The 16,391-nt window shown below is 42.7% G+C and overlaps 1 gene segment (V, D, J or C); it reads right to left on the bottom strand.

Annotated features, from left to right (window-relative positions):
• Positions 1-1,787: 1,787 nt before the first annotated feature.
• On the bottom strand, positions 1,788-2,241 carry LOC139015981 (T cell receptor beta variable 16-like). The segment is given in 2 exon segments: positions 1,788-2,110; positions 2,217-2,241. Coding segments are annotated over 2 exon segments (348 nt in total).
• Between the last annotated feature and the right edge of the window lie 14,150 nt (positions 2,242-16,391).

Here is a 16,391-nt window from a genome sequence, read left to right as displayed (position 1 = left end):
TCCCCTGCCTTCCTCACTCTAAAATCAATTAAAAAATAAATAAATAAAATAAAAGAATAGAGGAAAACATGAAAACTAATTGAAAACAATTTGAATAAAGCTGAGAGAAGAGAAATTTCAGCAGAGATACAAAAGTAAGTCTTTGGTCTAGTAAATATATAATTTTTTTTTAATCCTCACCCAAGGACATGCTAAAAGAGAGGGGGGGGGTAGAGAAACGTTGGCTGCCTTCTACATGAACCCTGACTGGGGATCGAACCCGCATTTCAGGCAGATGCCCTGACCGGGAATTAAACCTGCCACCTTTTGGAGTATGGGACGATGCTTAACCAACCAAGCCACTCGACTGGGCATAAGTATATCATTTTACTCTTTAGGAGGATAGTTTCACACGAATGGAAATAGTCCAAGAAAAAGCTGAGAATAGCATTCAAAGGAGTGACTCCTCTGTGAGGAAAGCAGAGTAGGGGTCAGCAAGACTGGATTTGGAGAGGAACAAAAATGGACACTGAGAAGCACTCACTCTTGAGCCCTGAAAAGAGACTTAAAACAAGAAGCCATAACATGAGATAGACCATAAAGGTGAGAGCTTCTATTTCAAGGGGTCAGAATGAAAAGAGGTGAATTTGGACTTCTGGGAGTAGGACAGCTAGGTTTAGCTTATATTGAAATAAGAACAGATGGGACTAGAAAGAGTATATAAACTTCTCTAAAACAGAGTAGTGGGTGATATAGAAATGAGCAGTTTGTAAACAGAATGGAGCATCAAATTTTAGCAGAGCTACTTTGAACTCTGTATCTGCTCTAAGTAATGGAGTCACCTCCCTAAGTGGGGTTAATGCCAGAATGCCTCCTTGCTGGTGAATGCATTGTTCCTCATTACAATTTGGATCACATCCCTGGGGGTTTTTCCTTTGTCTGCATCAACTTTCAATAGGTATTTTGTCACTGAGGACAGATTAGTCTGTCACTTCCCTCGGCTCCATAGACACCAATTAGTGACTTTGTAGAGTCTAAAATTGTCATACTTAAAACTGACATGTTTTGTGCATTACCTGGATTTAACTCCTTAAAAAGAAATTCACCAGAGTCTTTACTTGGTCTGACATTATTCTAAAAACTGAGGATTTACTAGTAATTGCCTCTCTAATTCCTTCTTTTTTCCTAGGTTCTCTGTATCCAGCAAATGTATTAATCATCCTTCATTCCCCACTTGTGATGGGTACCCATTGGGTGTCCTGGCCCCTAGTTAGAAAAGACCTCTCTTTGAAACCCTTGATCCATAAGGTCCAAGTGGCAGGTCCCAAGCTGCCATGTTGTTCAAAATAACCCACCCTCTTGGCTAAAAGTGAGTTTCCCAAGAGCATGTTCGTCAGTAAACAGGATCTTTTTTGTTTTGTTTTGTTTTCTAGATTTCTAATCTAGCATGAAAGAAGGTCATGTTGGTCCTTCTCAATGTGGCTGAAGGGCTGACGTCTGAATCTATGATCTTCTACCCACTAGGAGATCTAAGAAAGGGAGAAGACTATTAATAACAAGGAAGAGTATGGGGCCAACAGGGTGGGAAAGCCAGTGAGTTGTCAAATTAGCTGTGTGATGATTCTAGGACTTCCTTCCAGTTTGTTCTTGAGAAATTTCTATGTTCTTGTTTTGGTTCCATGAGATACACATTTAGCCTTGCAACAAATTCCCCTTTGGCATAAGCTGGCTCTAGTTAGCTTTTGTTATTTCCTTTCAACCTAGTATACCACCAGCTTCCTGAGCTGGGCCCAGCATGAGTTTGTGCACTAAGGTTCGCTAATATTTAACACTGTGTGTTCACTGCTGGCACACAGATACATGGCTGAGTCCTGCAGGTCTGTACTGTGGATCTCCAGGATACAGGCTGAGTTCTGGGGACACTCAGCTGAAAATCTCTCCTTGGGCATCTCTGCTTCAAGGACGTTTTTGTATTGAAAGGAAACCAAGAACTTGAACTCTTTCTTCAGGATCTGTCGATACCAGAAAACATAATCGTGCCACTTTTTGGGGACACAATACATGTTCACATTCTGTCCTTTCCCTTCAATGAGGTGTCCTGCAGTCTGGGTGACTTCTGCAACAATGGAGCCTGTGAAGAAAGCAGACAGAAATTGGTGACTTAGCCCATGAGGGACTCTGATGACATGGACGGAGGCTTAGAACAGGGAGCTGACAATTTCAGAACAGGGACTGACCTGCACCCAGGAGACAAAGGACCATGGTGCACATGGCAGAATGAGGACAAGAACAGAGTCAGGTGTCTTCCTCTTAGGCTTTCTCGTCCTCCCTAAGCAGCTACTCTGTGACGTGATCACTTCATAGAACCTAATAGTCTTTGTATGAAGATACCAGGAACAGGATCTGCTCCTACTAGATCCATATCTCTGGATCCAGTCCCCCCTCCCTCCCCCCCACCAAGCACTCACTCAGAGAGAGCAGGGAAGCACTCTCAGAGCAATGGGCCACTGTCCCTGCCCCTCACTCTGGAGCTGGGGTGCAGAGTTCTGTACGTGGGGAGAGGCAGGCCACAGGAGTGCTTGACTTGGACTTCAGGACCTGCCAGGACTTACTGACCTTTTCTTACGATTATACTGCAACCTATGTCCTCCTTTTCTTCCTTCATTGCTCCTTTCTTTTCTTTTTTTATTTTTAATTATGTTTTTATTGATTTCAGAGAAGAAGGGAGAAGGAGAGAGACATAGAAACATCAGTGATGAGAGAGAATCATTGATCGGCTAAGTCCTGCATGCCCCTACTGGGGATCGAGCCCACAATCTGGGCCATGCCCTGACCAGGAATTGAATCATAACTTCCCGGTTCATATGTCGGTGCTCTATCACTGAGCCACATCAGCCAGGCCTTATTTTTTTTCCTCCCTTTCTCCTTCCCTCTCTCCTCATGAGGGTCAGATTTGCATCTTGGTCTGATGGTTCTCTCAGTCTCTTCAGCTTCCTTCCCATTTTCTCTCACAGGCATTTTCTAACCCAGGCTTGGCATCTAATTCTTGGAGGACCTTAGTTAATGCATATAGAGCAAACTCTAGGAATTTTAATATATCTGTAATTTTAATATATCTTACAAGGCCCCACTTCCAGCTTTTGATATGAGTCCTATCTGTGCCACTTAAATAGTTCATAGATTTACATCAGGCAAAATAGTTAGACGTGTTATGAATAATACATGCCCCAGGCAATACATGTCTCTCAATCTGGAACAAGTTCTCAGCAGTTCTAATTCTCCTTACTTGGTAAGAAACCTGTGAGATGGTCTCGACATGCCTACGAGGTCACATTCTTCTCCTTAGGGAGAGGATTCATGGGAGGGGTCTACTTCTTGCCTGGGCCTGCCCTTTAACATATTGCTAAGTCTCCAACTTAGATTAAAAAACAACAACAATAACAATGTTACTATTTTTCTACTGAAGAGAACAGAATGGGTGATTAAAGTGATTGTGGGAAAACACCACAAACTGAATGTCAGGTGAGGATAACCACCTTTCCACTCTTGGCTTAACTGTCAATGGTTTTTGAAGGTTTAGGCCCAGCTTCCAACTGCAAAGGAGATAATGACAGTCATAAACCCACTTCCTATTGCTGGTGTGTGTGTGTGTGTGTGTGTGTGTGTGGCGGGGGGTATCTAGAGAGGGGTGTTGGATCTGGAAACAGGTTTTTGAGCAGAGAGGAGGTACTGCTCTAGCTCTGTGTACTTGCTGCTGGCACAGAGATACACTGCAGAGTCCCCCAAGCCTGGTGAGCGGATACCCAGAGAACAGAAGGAAGTATTAGGCCGGCTGGGTTGGAAGTTGTCCGAGGTGTCTGTTTCATTGTTAAAATCCTGATCATAGTAGTAGAACAGCAGCTTTGGGGCTTGGCTCAGCTTCTGTTGGTACCAGTACATGACATCATGACTTAGGTCCTGAGAGCAACTCAGGGTCACTGGTTTTCCCATCCTGGTAACCTGGTATCTTGGGTTCTGGGTGACTATGGCACCCATGTAACCTGTAGAAAAAGAAGAAACATGTGGAGACAAGAGGGAAACTCATGTTGCTGCCATAAAAGAAAGGCACAAAACTGAGGACATCATAGCTTTAATAAAAACTGTGCTTCTGAGCAGGACTCACCTACTCCAAGGAGACAAAGGGCCACACAGTGGAGAAGTCTGGGACCCATGGCAGGGCCAGAACAGGAATGGGGCATCTGTCTGATCCACACTCTGATCTTTGGGTTGAGAGGTGGGAGCTCTGAGAGTCCATGGTCTCTGATAGGTCGGTCTACCTCTGATGGCAGTGCTGATGTTGACGTCACCAAGGAAGGGTCCCTTCTTGTGATATTATGCACAGCTTCCTACTTGGCAGGGGCCTGGGCTTGGCTGGGTCAGATATGAAGCAAATGTGCTGTTTTCTTATCTGTCCTGCTTCCAATATCTGCCCCATGTTCATCTGTCTCCATCTCATTCCTCCTTACTTACATCCTAAAAGCAGTTCAGAGGTTCCTCAACACATGAATAGCTTTTGCTCCAGATAATGTCTTTATTTTATTATCCACATCATTGATGAATGAAAGGTATCTGCCAACCAGTCCCACCTTAATATAGAAATCAAGTTCTGGAATTCCTCTATCTTTATCCACTTTTCAGAGCATATCAAGGAAATCCTCTACAACTTTTGGCTATGGTGACACCATAATGCCTCCTTGTGGCCAGTAGAAAAGTTTCTAGAACAGCCCTCCTGCATTGCCCAAAGATCTGAGCAATCAGGTGAGGCACAAGAGGGCTTAAACATGTATATATATAAAATTTACTGAGGTGACATTGTTCTGCTCCTACTAGATCCATATCCCTCAGACCAAGCACAACACCAGGGTACTGGCAAGCCTAAATAAAAATAACATGGCCCTATTGTGACAGCTGCAATTGACCTAAAAAATGTTGGTTGACACATATTTACATATCATGCTAACCCATGTTTTTTTCCATTAAAATATCAGACCCTATGGAGAAAGGAAAATTAGCTTTAATCTATAGTCAGTGACCTGGCTATTCCACTCAAATCTGAGATTTTAAAAAAGTATTTGGAGATAGATTTGTGCTGGACAAATGTAACCTAAACTTAGCGCCATTGCCAGCATTATTAGGGAGCAACCTAAAAACCAGCAATAAATGAGATTTGATTCACTATTTTATTTCACTAGGGAGGCATTTCAATTATGATAAGCAGGAATATGACAATATGGCCACAGAGTCACCATTTCTTTCAGATCAGAACAGCAAGTTGGGCAAGACTTACACCAGGGTAACGCATACACACTTAAGAAACAGAAATGATAGACTGAGGTCTGTGTGAGGAGCCCCAGATATGCCCCAGATCACAAATGTATCACAAATATTCTTGTATTTCAAGAGTTAATTCTGGTTCTTCCTCTCCTCTCCTCCGCTCAGGGGAAGACTTCTGCTGAGGGTGGGAAGAGGGTGCGGTTTTACACACCAAGGGTCTGCCCCTGAAGCACTGGGTTGAGGCTGCTGGCACAGAAATTAACTCCGGAGTCCTCTGGCCGTGCAGGCTGGACCTTCAGGGTGGAAAATGTCCCTTTGGTCCTCTCTGCTGAGAACCGATTGCCAGGCATTCCTGATTTGTCCCTAACATACTCTTGCAGGAAGCGGACCAGAAATGTCATTGCTTTCTCTATGGCATGTTGGTACCATAGAAGAGTCTCATGTCCAGAAATTGGGTCACATCTCAGAGTCACAGCTTGTTCCTTCCCTATAACTCTGTGGCTGGGAAACTGAGTGACTCCAGCCGATGTGTGTCCTGTGGGAAAAGACAGGAACATAGAATACATGACAAGAGTAGACTGGGCAAAGGCAAAGTGGAGATATTCAAATGTACAAGGTCTTACTTGCTCCCAGGAGAAAAAGGCACACTAAACTGAGAAGCCTGCACACCATGGCAGGATCCAAATAAAAGTAAGAACTTTTCCCGATGACAGAACTTGTAAGTATGAGCAAAAATGAGAGCAAATCTGTGTCCCCTTGGCATTATAAGGTGTGTCCTGGCAATGACATCACCATACCAGCCAATGCCTATTGTCTCAGGAGCGCCCTCTAGTGAAGAAGAAGCATAGAAGGAAGAGCAAAGTTTCTCTGAACAAGTTTATCCTTTGAGGGGTGATGAAGAACCAATGCCAATAAGTTGCCAACAACCTTGACCTGTTTCTGCATTTAAATAGGTATCTTCTCATATGTTCACAAAAAAAGTTGACCAAAGTGAAGAATGCAACTTACTTTCCTGGTTCTGGTGGCCAGGTCAATAATTTTTATCCTTTTAGAACAAAATGTAAGGCCTTAAAATGTGTCTGAAACATAACAGATGCCCTATACACGTTTTTGTTTAATTATGTGAATTAATTAAGATGTACCTTGGATGCTATCTTGATGAACCAGGTGGCTTTCTAGGACAGGTGACATGGTGTTCAGACAGCAGTGGCCAGTGATGGCTTGCATTGAACAGGCAGACTTCCAGTTAGATAAGGGATAGAAAGAATTCAAATATTTAGGAAGAGTTCAAACACATCCAAAGAAAAGTGTACCTGGATCTACCAAGTTCCTATTCTTCTAGTTATTTGCATGTGTGTTTTGGAAATGAAAAAAGTGAAATGTTACATGCAAGTTGAAATTACTGGTATTAAAAGTGAATCTCTAGGAATGTAAAATGGCACAGTCATGCTGGAAAATAATTGGGTAGTTTCCTTAAAAAATAAGAATATATTTAATGACTTAGAATTGTCAGATCTCAGAGGGGAGGGAGGTGGAGAGGACTGAAAAAGATTCCAGATAACCAAAAAACATATATGCATATATGCATAGCCATGGATACAGACCATAATGTGATGAATGCCTGGGGTGCAGGGGTAGGAGGGGGCTGGGTAGAGGGAGGCAGAGGTGGGGGGGATGGGAGATATCTGTAATACTGTCAACAATAAAAAAAATTATTTAGAACTGCTTGCACAATTAGTGCCAATTTCGATTTCCTGGTCTTAATATTTTAGTGTTAGAGGCCCGATGCATAAAATCATGCAAGGGGGGTGGGGGGAGGTTGTTCCTCAGCCTGGCATGCGCCCTCTCTTAATCTGGGACCCCTCACTCCTAACCATCTACCTGCTCGCTCTTTACCACTTGGCTCACAGCTCCTTAGTGCTGTTGAGGAGGCTCACCAGCCATGAACCAGGCTTCTGGCTGAGCAGCACTCCAGCTGTGGGAGCGCACTGACCACCAGGGGGCAGCTCCTGCATTGAGTGTCTGCCCCCTGGTAGTGAATGCGCATCATAGTGATTGGTCATTCTGTTGTTCAGCCAAAATGGTGGCTGAGCTTTTATTATGTAGATAATTATGGAGATGCAACCATTGGTGGAAACTGGATGAAGGGTATACTGGATTCAAATTTATATATAACACACAAGGTAGGCATCACCCCCTGTCCTCCTTCCAATGCCACTTTGTTGAATTACCAGTAGAACTTGATTTGTAAATATTCATAGATTTGTCCTGGCTCATATGAATTTATAATAAAAAATTGGCGTATGTGAAAGACATATGGTTTGTTTTTGTAAAAGAAGGAACATCCTTTATGCATTAACTTGAAATTTCTAAAATTTGACAAACTATATAAACAGTCCTATATACCAGTAGAGATGAATTCATCTGTTTGCCTTCTTTCTTTATTCATGTAAATGTTTTTGCATAAGTGGGATCATATCATATTTTTGAGCTTCATTATTTAATAATTGTTTGGTTACAAAGTTTCTGATATTGAATAAAAAGACACCACCAGACCACCAGTTTAGAGGAAATCGATTGTTTAAATGTAAGCAAAGTATCCTTTTGACCTATACACTTCTCTGTGACACCTGGTGGCCCAATGAGTATGAGATCAGAGAATTCTGTCAGTGATATGGCTGTGTTGTGATCATTGCAAAAATGCTGTTGGCTGTTTCAGGAACTGCCCTTTTGCCATCCATAATGCCTTCAAGGAGCTGGATTTAACCAGGGTTGGCATTATGGTCTTAAAACCTTGTACCTTGTTTAGACAATGTGAGAATTAAGAACGTAGGAGTTTAGCCTGGCTGGTGTGGCTCAGTCATTGAGCATTGACCTATAAACCAGGAGGTCATGGTTCGATTCCAGATCAGGGCACATGTCCAAATTGTGGGCTCAATCCCTAGTAGGGGGCATGCAGGAGGCAGCTGATCGATGATTCTCTCCCATCATTGATGTTCCTCTCCCTTCCTCTCTGAAATATTGATACCGTGTTATTTCGTCTATTGCCATGCCCCACAACCATACATTTCTCTTGGTGAGAGAGGTGCAGGGAAGACTTTTACACTCAGAACGACTGAAGGCTGCAGTGAGAAAGGGAACCAGAAGGGTTTCTGCACAGGAAGGGTGTGACTCTGCACCTCTGTGGCTAAGCTGCTGGCACAGAGGTACACAGCTGAGTGGCTGGGTTCTGTGGGATGGATATCCAGAGTGGAGAATGATCCATTAGGCATCTTAGCTGAGAATCGGTCCTTGGGCATCCCGCTGTTGTCTATTGGAGCTCCATTATTGAAATAAATCAGGAACTTCAGTTCCTGCAGTGAAGTCTGTCTGTACCAGTAAAGTCCATTGTGGCCTGAAATTGGCTCACAGTTCAGTGTTACTGCTTGTCCCATCTTTGTCACCTTGTGTCTGGGTGTCTGGGCGACTCCAGCATCTGCGTGCTCTGTGGAAGTGGTGGACAGAGTTTGGGAACAGGATAAGAAACATACATGGAATAAAAACTGGAAATATCCAAAAAGGCAGATGCTTTATTTCTAGGGACTTACCTACTAACATGAGGCCAAGGGTCACACAGCAGAGGAGCCAGGTGGCCATGGCAGAGTGGGATAACAGGAGGCTTCAGCCAGATGATGCCTTATGAACATGAACAGAGGGCCAGGGGTTCTAGTTCCTCTGGTCTCCACAAGGTGGAGAGTGGCTTGTCAGTGACAATGCTCTTTGTCCCTGCTCATAGGACCTCCTCCAGAAGGGAACAATAATCCTCTTTAGAAGACTGACTGTACTAGGACATATCTATTTTGGGATGTGACTGGCTCATTCAAAGACTCCAAAACTTTCATCAATTGTCCCCTCTCATACCTGTGCTTCTACCATTCTTTCTTCTCTGCTATATCACATGCCTACTGTCTGCTAGACATTTCCCTGTGTGTGAGCCATCAACACTGCAAATTCTGGACACCAATAAAGTATTTTCTAAATCTCAAGTTTTTTATACTACTCTGAAGGCAATCCCTAGCTCCCAGACATCCAAAGTCTAAATTTCTCACTGATTCAGGGCTCTTAACCAGATCCCTCTGAGAAGGATTTTGATGGACTGCCACGCTCATTTTGAAGGGACGTAAACAGATGGCCTTGGAAGAGGGAGCTGGGTTTAACCAGGGTTGACATTATAGTATTAAACCTTGAACCTGGTTTAGACATTGTGAGAATTAAGACATGAGAGTTTAAAAGCATTTGGGTGTGTGGATATAAGCATCCTAGGAGAAGGAGGTTGATTTAGTGAGATAGAAAGACAGGGTAGGAGCATGGAATTATAGAAATGGAAGTTTTGGAAGGAGCTTATTTGTTGTTCACACATGGTCTAGAAACTTGGAAGTGCACCTGCAGAAGGTTGGAGGTAAAAAATTATCAAAAGTGAGGAGGTCAAGAAACTGAGAAGCCAATCCATGAATAAATTGTCTACATGATGATGACATCACCAATGATGACAGGGTCAGTAGTGGGAAGAAAAAGTAAATGAGGGACCTGACAGTAAAGAACTAAATGCAAGAACAAAGGGTACTATGCTAATACCATGTGTGTGAAGAGCTGGGTATTTAAGCAGGAAAATGGGATATAATCTGGAAGCAGCAGGAAGGATCCAGGAGAACAAAAAAATGAACTGATACCAGACATAATATATACAATTATAGCTTGTGGCATAAACACAGTAAAATTTTAATCTGTTTTCATCTTTAAGGACAGGGCCCATGAATGGTTAAGAATAAGACAATCACAAGTGGAAGTTGGCTATATGAAAGAACTCAGGAACACTTGTGTTGGGGTGGGGGTGGGGGGGCGGATTCTGTTACAGCCTTGAGGGAGATGAGAATGGAGGGCTGTGAAGCCATTATCAGGAGCTCCTGCCATTCAGATGGAGGCCAATGCAGGAATGCAGGAAAATCCAGTGTGGATAATTAAGGTTTATCTTACCTGGTCAGTTTTGAGTCCACAGAGTATTTTTGAGGAATTTCTGAAGCCCATTTCCTATGCAGGGTGTGCTAGGTTGATACTTTATCGCTTATTTTCTTGTTAAGCCCCAAACCCTCGCATTTCTCTTGATGAGAGAGTCACAAGGAAGACTTTTACTCAGGACCCCTTGGGCTAGAATGAGAAGGGAAAGCAGGAGGATTTCTACGCAGGGAGGGGTGACTCTGCTGCTCTGTGGCTAAGCTGCTGGCACAGAGGTAAACAGCTGAGTCCCAGGTTTTGTGGGCTGGATCTTTAGAGGGAAGAATGATTTATTAGGCCTCTGAGCTAAGCATTGGTCCTTGGACATCCTTGTGTCATGTATAGAAGCTTGCTTGCTGAAGTAAATCAGAAACTCCAGTCCCTGCACCAAGGTCTGTCTGTACCAGTAAAGGTTGGCATGGCCTGAAATTGGCTCACAACTCAGAGTTACTCCTTGTCCCTCTCTGTCACCATGTGCCTGGGTATCTGAGTGATTCCAGCAACTCTGGGTTCTGTGGAAGTGGACAAAGTAGGGGAACAGGATAAGGAATGTAAATGGAATCAGAATTGGGAATATAAAAGAATGCAGATTTTTCATTTCTGTGGACTCACCTACTCCCAGGAGACAAAGGACCACACAGCAGAAGAGCCTGGTGGCCATGGAGGGGTGGGGCAAGAGGAGGCTTCACCCTGATGAGACCCTTGTAGACATGAGCAGAGGGGCAGGGGTTCTTCTTCCTCTGGTCTCCACAGTGTAGAGTGGCCTGGCAGTGACATTGCTCTAGGTCACTGTTCTTAGGACTTCCTCCCAAAGATGAACAGTCAGTCATGCAACACAGAGATCAACTGAAATGGGCCATAAGTATCCTGGGATGTGACCCCAGCACCAAAGGCCCTCTCTGGTGAGAAACACCAGTCATCTCTCTGGTTTTAGCTACCCCATACTGTTCTGACTTTGCTCCGCTTTTCTTCATATCTGAGAATTTTCTTCTCTCTTTTTTTAAGGCCTCCTATGCCCTGGAAGAATTTTTAGGAGTAATATATTGCAAGTTACCTTGGTAATAAGTGAAACAAATTTATATATAACACAAACCTAAGTATCACCCCCTGCCCTTCCTCCAATCCCACTGTGTTGAATTACCAGTAAGATCTTGATCTATAAACTTTCATAGTTTTTTCCTAGTTCATATGAATTTATAATAACAAATGGCATATACAGAAGACATAAGTTTTTGTTTATATTGAAGTAAATGCATTCTCTACGCATTATCTTGTAACTTCTAAAAATTAACAAAATATACAAACAGTTATAGATGTAAATCTATCTCTATTTGCCTGATTTCATTATTCATAGAAATGTTTTCACATACATGGTATCATAACATATATTTGAGCTTTATTATTTAGCTATTGTGTGGTTACAAAGTTTCTGATATTTAATAAAAAGTACACCAACAAACCAGGTCAGAGGACAGAAATTCTTTTAATGTAAGCAAAGCATTTCATTGACCTATACATTTCCCTGTGCACACCTGGAGGCCTAATCAAATACTTTCCAGTGAGGATCAGGGAATTACTGTCGGTGGCAAGGCTGTGTCTTGATCATTGTAAAAATGTTCTTGTTCAATCAGGAATTCCCCCTTTTCCATTCACAGGTGCAGTGAGAGAGCTGTATTTAACCAAGGTTGATGTTATGGTTTTAAAATTGAATGTAGTTTAGACATCGTGCGAATTAAGAATATGGATGTTTTAGGTCCAGATTGGGATTACCTAGTGGGTTACAGCGTCACCCAAGTTCACCAAGATTGCAGGTTTGATCTCTGGTCACTGCATGTACAGGAATCAAGCAATGAATGCATAAATAAGTGGAACGACAAATCAGTGTTTCTCTCTCTCCCTCACTACCCCCCTCTCTGTCTCTCTCTAAAAAAAAAAATCAATAGATAAACTTTTTAAAAAAAAAAAAGAACATAAGAATTTAAAAGTTGTTTGGTATGTGGATTCTGGGCCAGTGGCTAGAAGCATCATAGGAGGATGGTACTGAGTTAGTGAGATGGAAAGAAAGGAGGAACAGGTAGAGGGAGGATAATTGAAAGGAAATGTTGGAAGGAGCTTATTTGTTCTTCATTTAATGTGTCTTGATCATTGTAAAAGTGCATTGTAGAAGTGCATCTGGAAAAGGTTGGAGGTTAAAAAATCATCAAAAGTGAAAAGGTCAAAAAACTGAGAAGCCAAACACATGTATAAATTGTCTATGTGAGGATGACTGTCGCGACCTGCACGGCTAGGGTTCAGGATCTGAAGAAGGGGCCGACGCACAAATGGAAACATTAGACAAGAAATATGAATCATTAAGGGGTGGGGGGCCAGGTGGAGACCTCTTTCTTGAAGAGGCACACCGAACCTGGCCTTAATGGCTTTTTATATCATTTTAGATACACATCTTGCCCTCAGTAAAGCATGGCAAACAGGTACCAGACAGGCCATCTCTAAGGTCAATAAAGATCAGTAAAGATCAGTAAGGTCCAGTAAACATTTACTTCAAGGCTATTAGGTCAGGAAATTGCTTTGAGCCACCACTATCTCAACATGAACAATGGTGCTTAGAGTTAGCCCTGTTAACACCCAAGGTCCAGCGGCCTTCAGAGTTCCTTGGTGCACTCTCCTGATAGTATCGGCAGTGGGTGGCTTCCTGCAGATGATGTCACCAATGATGGCAGGAGTACTTGTGGGGAGAAGTAAATGAAAAGAGACCTGATGTTAAAGGAGTCAGTGAGCAACAATGGGCAATATTCTAATGTCATGTGTGTGAAGAGCTGGGTATTAAAACAGGGGAGAGGAGAATGGTCTGGAAGCAACAGGGAGGACCCACAAGGACAAGGGATGCACTGAAATCAGACATAGAAGCATATTATGTCTCTTGGAGTAAACACAGGAGAAATGTTATTCTCCACTGTTTCTATCTTGAAAGCCTGGGTAGCAAAAGGTAGGACAGTGACAGTGGAATTGGCTGTATGACAGAGCTCAGGTAAACCTCATTGCATTGGGCACTCAAAACACAGGTGTCTTTTGTACCTTTTGCCAATGTTGCCCTGATAGAAGTTGTGAAGGGATATGAAATAAGACCATGGAAGAGAGTAATTATAACTATTTGGAATGGATTGCAGGTGTTATGTGGAAATTTCTGGCATAAATCAGAATAAAATACACGTTTATGTCATAAGGACATATGATCAGGTAGGAAAGAGGGCTAACATAAGACTGGACAAGTCTGCATGGGTTTAGATGTCCTGATGTGGAGTCCATGTTTATTGTTTTGTATCCAGCAGCTAAAGAGGCCTCATGAGCATCGTGAGCCCCACAAAAGCCTCCAGCTGCACCGGCCTCAGCTGTCTGCTCTCAGGCCTGGGCTCTCCTGAGACAGGACAGAGACAAATTCCAGGATTCCGGGAGTGGTAGCTTCCATCTAATGTAGTATCCATGTTTGAGACATTCTGAGTGAAATAAAACAGCCCCTATGAATGATAAGATGATATGAACATTATAAAGGGATGTCTACAATTGTCATACAGAGGTTTCTGGTACAATCAAAATGTGTGTGTGTGCGTGCGTGTGTGTGTGTGTGTGTTTGTGTGTGTGTGTGTGTGCTTACAGGTGTGAAGGTGGATTCTGTTAACAACTCAGAGGGAGAAGAGAATGGAGCCACTACCAGGAGCTGCTACCATTCAGACCAGGAAGTCAATGCAGGAACATCCATGGTGTGGGTAAAAAGGTTTATCTTCCCTGTGTGGTGAGTTTTAAGCCCACAAACAATGTATGAGGAATCCCTGGAAACCATTGCTGACGTTATTTTCTGCTCAAGTTTTTCTCTCTTGATACTTTATCATGTCTGCCCTTGTCAGGCCCCAAACACACTCATTTCTCTTGGTGAGAGAGGAGCAGGAAAGACATTTGCTCAGGATGACTGAGGGCTGGAGAGAAAAGGGAAAGCAGGAGGGTTTCTGCACAGGGAGGGGGTGAATCTGCAGCGCTGTGGCTAAGCTGCTGGCACAGAGGTACACGGCTGAGTCCCTGGCTTCTGTGGTCTGGATCTCCAGAGTGGAGAATGATCCATTAAGCATCTTAGCTGAGAATCGTTCCTTGGGCATCCCAGTGTCATCTAATGGACTTAGACCGCTGAAGGAAATCAGGAACTCCAGCCCCTGCACTGAGGTCTGTCTATATCAATATAGGTAGGTATGGCCTGAAATTGGCTCACAACTCAGAGTTACTCCTTGTCCCTTCTTTGTCACCTTATGCCTGAGTGTCTGGGCGACTCCAGCATCTGTGGGTTCTGTAAAGGCAGATAAATTTGGGAACAGAAAAGGGAACACAAATAGAATTATAAATGAAAAAAAAAATTTAAATTCAGAGTCTTAATTTCTAGAGACTCACCTACTCCCAGGAGACAAAGGACCACACAGCACAGGAGCCTGATGGCCATGGCAGGGTGGGGCAGGAGGAGGCTTCACCCACAGGAGGCCCTTGAGGGCATGAGCAGAGGGGCAGGGGTTCTAGTTCCTGTGGTCTCCACAAGGTGGAGAGTGACCTGGCAGTGACATTGCTCTCTGTCACTGTTCATAGCACCTCCTCCAGAAGGTGAACATTCAAAGACTTAAATAGGTCCTAACTATTCTGGAGTTGGCCCCAGTACCAAGGGCTCTCTTGTAAGAAATACCAGTCATCTCTCTAGCCTTCACCACCTCATATGACATTGCTTTTATACCTCCCTTTTTTTCACATCTGAGTATTTTTTTTTCTGCTATTAATATTAGATCTCCAAATACCCTTGAAGAATTTATGGTGCTAATATTTTCCAAATTACCTCCGTTAAGTGAGACAAAGTCATATTAACACAAAGCTAGTCATCAGTCCCTGTCCTTCTTCCAATCCTACTTTGTTGAATTACCAGTAACAAGAACTTGATCTATAATCTTTCATTAATTTTTTCCCTGGCTTCTATGAATTTACAGTAAAAAATGGCATATATGAAAGACATATGTTTTCTTATTGAAGTAAAAATTACTTGTAATTTATAAAATTTGATAAGATATATAAATAGTTTACATCAGTAGATATAAATCTATTTGTGTTTGCTTGCTTTTTAAATTCATACATGTTTCTACCTAATGTTATCATGTCATGTACTTTGAGTTTCATTATTTAGTTATTGTATGGTTACAAAGTTTCTCATACTTAATAAAAAAGGTACCAACAGACCAGGTCAGAGGAAATAGATACTTTAGGTGTAAGCAAAGTGTCTTATTGATCTGTACATTTCTCTGTGCATACCTGTCTGCCTAGCGGAATACTCTTCAATAAATATCACATAATTCTGTCAATGATGGGGCTGCATCATGATTGTTGCAAAAATGCCCTTGGTTGCTTCAGGAACTCCCACTTTGCCATTCATAGGTGCCCAGAAGGAGCTGTATTTAACCAGGGTTAGAACCATGGCCTTACACATTGAACCTGGCTTAGACAATGGTAGAATTAAGAACATGGGTGTTTACAAGCTTCTAGGTATGTGGACTGAGGGTCATTGACTAGAAGCATCGTAGAAGGATAGTGCTGGAGTTGATGAGATAGAAAGAAGGGAGGATCGGGTAGAAGCATAAAATAATTGAAAAGGACATTTTGGAAGGGGCTTATTTGTTGTTCTTTCCATGTTCTGAAATCATCAAAGTGCTTCTAGAAAAGACTGAAGGCCAAAAATTGTTGAATGTGAGGAGGTCAAGAAACTGCATAAATTGTCTAGGTCATGATGACAACATCAATGGTGACAGGGTTAGTGGTGGGGAGAGGAAGTGAGTGAGGAGAGGCCTGATGCTAAAGAAGTCACTGAGCAACAACAGGTAATATGCTAATGCCATGTGTGTGAAGAGCTGGGTATTAAAACAGAGGAGAGGAGAATGGTCTAGCAGTAGCAGGAAGAACCCAGGAGGAGAAAGAATGCACTAAAATTGGATATATTATATTTGATTATATCCCATAGTAAAATTATTGTTTTCATCTTTAAGGGTTCTTGA

The sequence above is a fragment of the Myotis yumanensis genome, unplaced genomic scaffold (genome assembly GCF_028538775.1).
Source record: "Myotis yumanensis isolate MYYU_CA2020_CCGP unplaced genomic scaffold, mMyoYum1.0.hap1 SCAF_9, whole genome shotgun sequence".
Lineage (NCBI taxonomy): Eukaryota > Metazoa > Chordata > Mammalia > Chiroptera > Vespertilionidae > Myotis > Myotis yumanensis.
The sequence above is the reverse complement of the archived record's forward strand: the minus strand, read 5'-3'. Positions and strand labels throughout refer to the sequence as shown.